Genomic DNA, 9,647 nt, shown 5'->3' on the forward strand with positions numbered 1-9,647 from the left:
GGGGACCATTGATGCTTGTTGTGACGCGTTGAGGTTTAGGGGTGACTTTTTGTGTGTCTAACCGTGACCTTACGCAAGCCTTTACTACTTGATGTCAATATCGGAGTGGACGAGGCAATGAAAACAATTTCCTGTGTGAAAGCCCGTTTTCCAATATAAAAATTCAATTGCCAAATTTTTTATCAACAAATAGAGAAAAAGGGCAACACGGATTGCGCCATTGAATCCCCAGGGAAATTTCCGATCCGAAAAGAGGCTGGCGACCTCTGAAATGTAAAAAGAAACGGGTCAAATTTGAATTGGTCAAATTTTTGACGAAAAAGTTTTTGCTTATATCTCAGGAACTACACGGAGAGAAATATTTAGTAAAAATTACGGAACTTTCAGTTCACTTACCGATTACGGAGTTGATTCGAAAAATTTAAGTGACGGTATCGTTATTTTTCACCGATAATTCAGATAAAAATTACGGAACACCGCGGAAAAATTCCGTGATTTTAGATAAAAAATAGGTGACAGTTCCCAAAAATTTCCGACAACCACATTTCGCTCCAGAATTACGGAAAATACACGTAATTTTTATTGAATATTTTTCTCAGTGTACGGGGGCAACACAGCTCATCATATTGTGTTTTCCAGAGAAAATTTCCCTGGCTTTCCGATGGCGCCATTTTGCCACATCTTGATACCAGGTCCATCGTGTGGTGTGAGGAAAGAAATAAGGAATAATGATGTTAATTCTCCACGATCGTTTACACGTTTGAAATAAATTATTTTTTTTTACCCCTAAAATGACAGAATTTATGATAGACATAAATCGAAGAGACCATAAAGCTAACGACGCTCTTGCAGGTTGAATTGTTGTTCGTTTTGCGGTGGGAACACACACGGTGAATATGTTGACATTTTTAATTGAATGACCGTTGTCTCGGATGGACTGGCAATATGAGCATACCCCCGGACCATTAATTAAGATTCTCACTCATTCGATCCCGGCGTACACTGATTTTCCGGTTAATTAACTGCCTGCAGGAAAAAGTTTGATGAATTGTCAAATTCATGGATTTTTTTTTCATTTTTGTGAAGATACTCGTCCTTCATCATCACTCAGGGCTACTGCTCTCAAATTACTATACCAATTTCAATTTGTGCCCAAAATTTATCAAATCATTAATGAAATAAATTTTTTTCTCTGTTGAACATTCTTACCTTTAAAATAAATATAATGAACTATATTATCAGCGAATTTATTTTTTTTTGTCAGCGTGCTCTAATAATGAAAATCTCTAAATAACGATTTTGAAAATTTTTATTTTCCATTTTAGAGTCATAACGAATAAATTCAAGTCGAACTTCGAAAAAAATGGCCATCAGGCAATTGGGCTAATAATCGATTAATTTACTTTCCTAAATTAAACAAACGTGAAAAAAAAAAATGTGATTTTATTGGTGATGCGTATGTCCAACCTCCCCGCGGATGCACTTGCCCACCCCTTCCCCTGACGTGGTGGCATCCACCCACAACCCCCTCCCCAAGCCGATGTGTATGAGAAAAATATCCCCTACTCCGAGTAAAATGACTAGCCAGTTGAAGGTAGCCAAGTGGCTGTGGTACGACACAGACCAGACATATCCCGATTAGCCACGAGAAAAGCCGAAGCTACACGAAGAGCGGTTCGAATACCGGCTCCCGCGTCAGTGTACTAACCGCATTCGCGGGCCACGGTTCATACTATTTCCGGGCGTGAGTGCGTGACTGCATAGTAAATCATTTTTTTTCCATTTGCCTTCCATTATCATCATTATCCATTGCTATGATTGTGTGGAATGATCGTGCGATTCACATGTCATTGGATGATACGAAAGAAATAATAGTCACCCCTTGAAAATTCATCGAAACATCAAACAGTCCAATAATGCTTTTCATTTCGGCTTTCCCGCCATTTTAAAATGATCCTGAGATGCTCGATTTTCCCGCCAATATCGAGCAGTCTATGCACACGTATCGGAATGTTTTTTTGAGTTTAGAAAGATTTTGAAAATAATTGAACATGTGAGGAGATCTCAATCATTTTACCGTGCAATAAGTGGACGATATTCTAGTCACAGTTAAGTGTTAAAGTAGATGATTACCGAATAATCGACTGATGTTATTTATTAATCAAGGACCCGTAATCTAATTGTCACGTGGCAAATGGAGAGGTAATAGGCTGATTGTTAACTAAACGTCAAGTATCCCTGAAGCAGTGATTTGTTTTTCGGCTGTTGGAAACACTCGGAATTCTTTCGTATTTGAGTCATCGAGATTCCGCGAGTGTAAACAAAACATTGAATAGTGGTAACATTGTTGGTGGTATTTCAAGTGTTTACATTGAGAACTCGGAGGTATAAATCGACTCACTACATCGAAATAAACCAAATCGAACAAAAATGTGAGACGTCCTGAGACATCGAAACCATTAAAATCATCATCAAAATCATTGAAATCATTGAAATCATTGAAATCCTTGAAGTGAAATAAAGAGTGAAGTGACGATTTTATTAAAATCACTGAAAAAAAAAGAAAAACTCTCAAGTGCTGGTTCGCGATTTGATCCCATGATGATTTTCGATGATCGAGTGAGTGAATAGTGAGTTTTTCAGTTGAAGTTTGTGTGAAATTTTTGGTAGATCGGAAAATTAAACTTTGCGATAAGGATAGGGGGTGGGGGAGGGAAAGGGATAACAGTGAGGTTTTGAGGAGATGTATCCCTGGTACAGGGAGAGCGTCGCGGCGGCAGCGGCTGCAGGACTCGGTGGCCCCGTTGGTGTCGTTGGCACTGGATTCTGTTCTGGAGCACCTGGACAAGGAGCAACTACTATTAAAACTGAGAGCGGCTACTCCGACTGCATGTTGGCGCTAGATTACGTCCAGAGCAAGGTGAGTCTTTCATTTTGGTAGGCGGACGAAAAAAAAAAAACGCCAAAAGAATATCCAACATATAGCATGATTGCCTCACACTCGTTCTCATTCTGTTCGTTGCCTCACTCCCCCATTCGGAAAACAAAGTAAAAAGTGTACTGGCTGATTTTTGCTTCCGAATGGAAGCATATTTATCTTCTTCCAATCTTCATAGAATTTTTTTTTAAATATGGATTCTTAATATAGGGGATGCTGGATATAGGGGGTAATATGGACATTAAAAATTGTATCATTCTTCATTTTTAACTTTTTTCTATGGTTAAATGAATATGAATTGAACAAATGGGTATTTAGCTATTTGATTTAGCGATTGGTGGACTTGAGTGGGATTTTGAAAGAATTGAGAAAACGGAAATGCAAAAGAATGGCTGATGATAATGTACATTATGGAATGGGCTTGAAATTCTAATTAGCTGTGGTTCAAGGATGTTTTTTTATCGTTGTTTTTTAATTTATTGCGTCGTTAAGCAATGAAAAAAATGATTTTTTTTCGAAACCATCAATTCGGTATTTAATGTAGTTATAATTAATTGCTTTTACACTAATTTTAATAACAACATGTCCGTATTACCCCGCGATTCCGCAAAAAAATTAATTTTATTATTTTTTTACATGAATTAGGGCGATTAAATTTATTTTAAAAAATATTTTCCAAAATATGAATTATTTAACGTGGGGTGGTGATAGTTCAATCTGCAATAAGGTAATTAAACCGATGTTAAATAACATTTTTAAAAACTTCAAATCGTGTTGACAAAGAGATTTCAATAGCACTGAGGAAAATAATGAGTTCTGGTGAAGTAGTTTATTTATGTTAAGTTATTTTACTTGACACTAGTAAATCTATACAGGTTTTCGCGGATTTCCTTGTTGTTCGTGAATTCATTCGGCAGAAGTAATTATTTTTCGCGATGAAGGGCTCGTTAGGTCCAATTGCTCGTTTTTTCCATCGCGTTTTTTCTAGATTCTTGATTTTTTGCTTGCCAATGGGAGCATTATATTCGTTACATCGGAGGTTTTCGAGTTTTTAAGTCGGAATTATAAAAAAAATGTACTTGCCTCAAGTATGTATATCCCATAAAAATGACTGGAAGAATAATACAAAAATTATTCAGTTGAGGCTAAATCTGTTAGGTCTTTGGAGATAAGTTCCCTTATCCTCTTTTTTTATTTGGAGATCACTATGTTATTAGAAATTAAACATGAAATTTCATGGACAGTTGACTATGCTTTTTTGTGAACGGCGACACTACACGGGATTGAGTGAAAAGAGCATAAAATCCCCAGTGTTCACTGAAAATTTAGTAAAATTCCCGAATTTCCAGAATTCCAATTTTCAAATTCCAATTTACCCCACAATATAAATATTCACTGTCGAATTGCATAGAATTTTCAGTAAAGTTTCAATATTCATAATTTTTTTCTCCCTAATCGCATTCAATGCGACTGCCCTCAAACCTCAAGGACATATTTCAAGGAATTCTACCATTTAATATTTATCTATGGAGAAAAATGGAACGTAAATTTACAGTTTCGATTATTTTCTTCACTAAATTATAAATTTTCAATGACAAGATATTCTAAACTTTCTGTGGGACTGCAACACACTCAAAATTCCCGGAATTTGGCGAGGAAAAATCAGACAACAATTGGGGGGGGAGGGGGGTAACCGGTGTCTGAAAAAACTTGGTTAGCAGGTGATGGAAGGAGGGTCTTTCTATTTTTTAAATTGTTTTCCGACATGTTATTATTTTCCCACACCTATAATATATATGAAGAATAATAACTCAATAATTTAGAGTACTTTTTTATTGTTTATATTCCAATTATAAACAATTGGAGCTATTCTGTAAATCACTTTTCCTGCAATTTGGAACACAGAAAATTTTCTTGGGATTACAAAATCATTATTATGAAGGAGAGAGATAATAGATTTTTAGCAATAATTTCTCGGAGGAATTGGGGGGCTGAATTATTTTTTTCCCTCGCGGTATTATGGAATTATCGGCAATTGGGGAAAATCGGAGTAATTACTTTTGGTAATTGGATTTGTTGCAGTGTGAAAAGTTTTGTTCATTTCTTTTTCTGATTTTAACAATTGCCTGATTTCATATGATATCCTAATACAATAGTAAATGCGTAAGAAATTTCTGTTACTGGCAGAATTAAAATTTGTTTATTTACATTGAGATGGCTCTGGGCTTTTGATTACTTAATGATTCGCAAAATTAGCATTTCGCCGTTTGAGGGATGCCAAAAAATGTATTTCCTACAATAGGTGGTTTCCAAGTTTTTTGATAATCGAAATGATTTCCCCTTCATCTCTCGCATCCACTTTTCCGCTCGACAGCCATAAGTACACAACCGTTCATTAACTCTCATAAAAAGAGCCGGCATTATCGTCGTTTGTCCGGAAGAGAGCACGAGCGAGAGGAACTGACACCTCATTTTTTTCACTTACTGTTATTATATATTTTTTTTCTCCAAGCATAAAATCCTTTATTTATTTCGCTCTCCAGTGCATCTCCATCATGATGGGCATTTTTTCTTCACGATTACTTAATTCGTTGAACGTGATTACCCCTTCGGCTTTTTCATTCATTTGATAATTGTTGGGTTAGAAAGATGAGTCGAAAAAAATCGTTGAGTTAAGCAGTTACTGCCTCTATCTTATTATTTTATTAGATTTTTTTCACACATATCTGAGAAACATTCTCCGTAAACTTTTGAAAAAATTTAGAAAACTTCACCAAAAATTTAGATAGATAAACGCGCGACTATGAAAATTCGTGAGTCATTGAGTAATAATAAAACTTAACACCGATATATTTTTGCACGTCAATCTGATCCAGGATTTCCCAGAATTTAACAAAAAAACATGAAAAATAAGAAGATATCGGCAATAATTGCTTAAAAAAAAATTAAATTCTGCCGTTTCGTTTATTATGAGCTGCCAGGAAGTACCTAATTAATACTTCCTAAAAGGGAGAATGAACTTTCAATTGTTGATTAATTATTTTGCAATTTTTTAAAAGAGAAAAACAGTTTCTTCACCATCCATCAATTTGTAACAGCGATAATCGCGTTATTTATATCAGATAGTAAAATTCAATAGTATGATGAATGTACATGAGAGGCAAAACCGTTGATTTATGGTTTGTGTAAATGTACATTTTACTTAATTGTCGGCGGTTGGTTGGTTAATTAAAGGTGTCGTTGAACTCCCTGCAAATGTGCGAAACAATGTAACCAGATTTCCACCGGTGATTTTAATAACAAACCAAGGACTCAGTGAGAGTCAGAGGCACTTGTTTTCCTAGGTTATATTCCGGTAAAGGTATAGCCGAGGGGGAATCCCCTACCTAACATATCAATTCACCAGCTCAAACCACTTGGGCTATTATACTCATTAATTTGTGGATCTTGAATGGCATTAAATCACCACTGTTTATTTTTCCACTTGAGAAAATTGAGGGTTTAATTGAATTCTATTTTACACCTCCAAGGGCATTTATTTTCCAACACTCACTCATTTTGCTAATTGTTAATATAGAATTACAGTTGAAGTTTAGACAATTATTTAGACAATAGTTTAGACAATATTTTTAGACAACAAATTCAACTGTTAATTAAAATATGTTTCACGACCTCAATTGCTTTTTTTCAATAGTAAGGATTTAGTCTGTTAGTTATTAATTTGGAATTAAACGAAAAATTGAATTGCAATGGATTTTCAAGTCAAGAATCGATGGTTTAATTGAAATCTACTTCACGCCTTCAAGGACATAATTTTAGAGGGGTTGGAAATTATATCGGAATTCATTAATATGGAATTAATGAAAATTAAATCGCAATTGACTTCTCCTATCGACATTTTCGATGGACTGACGAGATAGATTTGTTGTTTATCATTTTAATGACAATTTGATAAAACCCTGGGAATCGTAGTATTAAATTTCAGCTGGAGTGGAATTCATTTATTCACACATGATTTTTTGTAGAAATGACACTGATCTTTCGAATAGAAAAATGTGGAGTGAATGTCAAGATGAAGGCGGCCATTCCTCGCATCGGTCATAAGCCACAGTAGATACCATAAATGGTAATCCCCCCTGGTACCCTCCCCCCAGCCCCCCCGCGACCCCTCCGCGAGGGGGGAAATTTCCACGGTTGACGAGTTTCCAAATTCGGAGGTATACTTTTTTAAAAGACTAAAACAAGATCCCTCACTCGCACTTTTCGACTTTTATTTTCTATCGACATTTTTACCTTTTGATCGCCAAGTGCAGTATTTCAAGTTCACGGGGATCAACCTAATGTTATCTCAGTGTAATGCAATTACTTGCTTGGTGAAAATTATATAAAGGAATCTCTGTAAGGGGAATTCCTTTTGCAGTTTTATCGATTACATCCTCTGTTCGGAGATTTTTCATTATTCCATTTATCTATTGATCTATGGATTATAATAATTGGAGAAAATTTGATAAGCTTTTGCGTTGACATCTATCTTTCGTAAAATTAGTTATGATTTGGTAATAATTGGAATTTGACAAACTTATAATTATTTGGATGAAGAGGTTTTTTTGGAAAGAATTGGCGAATTGAAGAATTGGAGTTTCTTTGAAATAGGTTCACAATTTAAAAATGTAAGTGTTTCCTTGGAGTTCTTAATTTCCGTCTGATTATGTTAATAATCGAGAGATTATAATCAAAAATTAAAGTCCAAATCTTGGCAATCTCTTCAATTTCCAATGCCAATTTTTTTTTACTAAATTTAGGTATTCTGGGCAATCGCATAGAGAAAGGGATTGTTTAAAGAAAAAATTAAATTGTTTATGAATGACGGATAAGACTTGAAAATACCTTTTAAATTTTCTTTAATCGAAAAATGAAATAGTCAAATTCTGCCCAATACAATATCAAAATGTCTGGCCACGTGCGATCAACTGGATCTCAAGTCCCTAAATCGCAAAAATTTCTGCCACAAAAAGCTTAATTTTGTTCTCCAAAAGGATGAAGCTAACTCTCAAGACCTCAACTTTCCACCCTCTTCAAACCCCCCAAGAGTGATCCCTCCAGTGCAACAAAACCCTCCGAAAAAAAAAAACCCCAACAAAACTTCAATCCTCCCCCACTCCCAGGGTGCCAACCCATCCCCCCCAGAAAGGGGTTGGCGAAATCCCCGATTGGCCCGAATCTGCGAAAGACAAAAGCGTCTGTGCAAAATGGTTGTAGCAAACAAAAACACCGAAAAAAAAAAGGTGAAGAAAAAAAAAAGTAACGAACACGAAAGAGACGAAAAAAATCACGATTTTAACAATTCACCAGAGGACTTTTGCCCCAGCGGCGAGAGAGGGCGTGTCTCGGGCAGGTGCGCGTAGGTGGTTGGGCGTGGTAAATCGGTAGATGAGGATTGGTCGTGTCCCTGTTGGTACCGGAAGTGGGGCGTCAACTGGTAGCGAATGAGGTAGAGGTGAGTCCCGGCTGTTTGAAGGTAGGGGAATCCCCCTCGCGCCGGCGTTCGCGCAGTATAGGTAACTCGAGGGGGAAAGAGGGGGAGTCGGATGAGTGAAGGAGGGGGAGGGGGCAAAAACAATATCTGAAGTGCAGTGAAGGAGAGGCCAGCAAAAAGCTGCCAGGTGGCATTGCATTGGTCTCCATCCTGGGGTTGAGTCGTGCCAGCGAACTAGCCAGAATGAGGGGGAGGTAGGGGGAGGTTGGGTGGGAGGGGGATAAAGGGGGAAAGTTAAGGGCATCTCCGAGTTTCAGATGAGGCGTCTGGGAAAATGTGAACTTGTTCGGTATACCCTGGAATTGGAAATGAGATTTAATTTCAAAATGAGATTGGAGGTTAGGTTTTGGTTTTTTTTCTGGGAATGTTTCGATGAATGTATTAAGTGGGTTTGGGTGGTCCAGGGATTGGAGTGGGAATGATTGGAATTTTTAGAAATATCAGACTTCATCGGGTTTGGGATTCAGCTGGTTCTGATGTTTATTGATGAAGATGGCTTGGTGATGGTGAAGGGACGGTGGAAGGGCTCACAACGTTTGGAGGCAGAAAAATGAAACTTTCTTGGTGTGTTCGCTGGTGTTTTTTTAGGGAAGTGTTGGTCAGGGTGATTTAGTGGTTGGGATTGTAATGACGAATTACTGGGTTAAGGATCAGGGGAGAGGACTGGTTTAATTATTTCATTTATCTTATATTCGTTGATTTTTTAAGACCGATGCAAAAAATAGGGATTTCAGAAGTTAATTATGAAGATCAATTCTTTTTCATAAAATATATAACGGTATTAAGAAATTTATGATTCATGTTGATTTAAGGCAGTACTATCGCATATCGAAGGAACCATGAGATTTCGATGAAAATTAATACAGAGATAGATTTTAATACAAAATAACTCAGTTAAATTTTTGGAGGCCTGGATTAATAATAGCCCGAACAATAGTTATTAAATCTGAGTCTTGAAGCAATTCATTTTTTTTAGTTTCGAAAATTCCAAGGATGAGTTTTTCATGAGATTTTTTGAGCTAGACGTACAGATGTTGAAGAACGTTTTACGCGTTGGAAAAATGTCGATTCATGGGCTATAAATGCTCAAATTAATTATGGGTGAAACTAATCGATGTGGCAACAACGCTACTCGGATTAGGTGAGTTCTCATTATAGAAACACAACACACAA

General features: G+C 36.6%; 1 protein-coding gene across 2 annotated transcripts in view; it reads left to right on the forward strand.

Annotated features, from left to right (window-relative positions):
• Positions 1 to 1,727: 1,727 nt before the first annotated feature.
• LOC105267873 (zinc finger protein rotund) overlaps positions 1,728 to 9,647 on the forward strand; it is a 134,345-nt gene continuing 126,425 nt past the window's right edge. For both annotated transcript variants that reach the window (XM_011307010.1, XM_011307011.1), the window contains exon 1: positions 1,728 to 2,920. In XM_011307010.1, the coding sequence (XP_011305312.1) occupies positions 2,744 to 2,920 (177 nt within the window). In that variant the 5' untranslated portion in view covers positions 1,728 to 2,743. The remainder of the gene's footprint in view (positions 2,921 to 9,647) is intronic.

The sequence above is a fragment of the Fopius arisanus genome, unplaced genomic scaffold (assembly GCF_000806365.1).
Source record: "Fopius arisanus strain USDA-PBARC FA_bdor unplaced genomic scaffold, ASM80636v1 scaffold00051, whole genome shotgun sequence".
NCBI lineage: Eukaryota > Metazoa > Arthropoda > Insecta > Hymenoptera > Braconidae > Fopius > Fopius arisanus.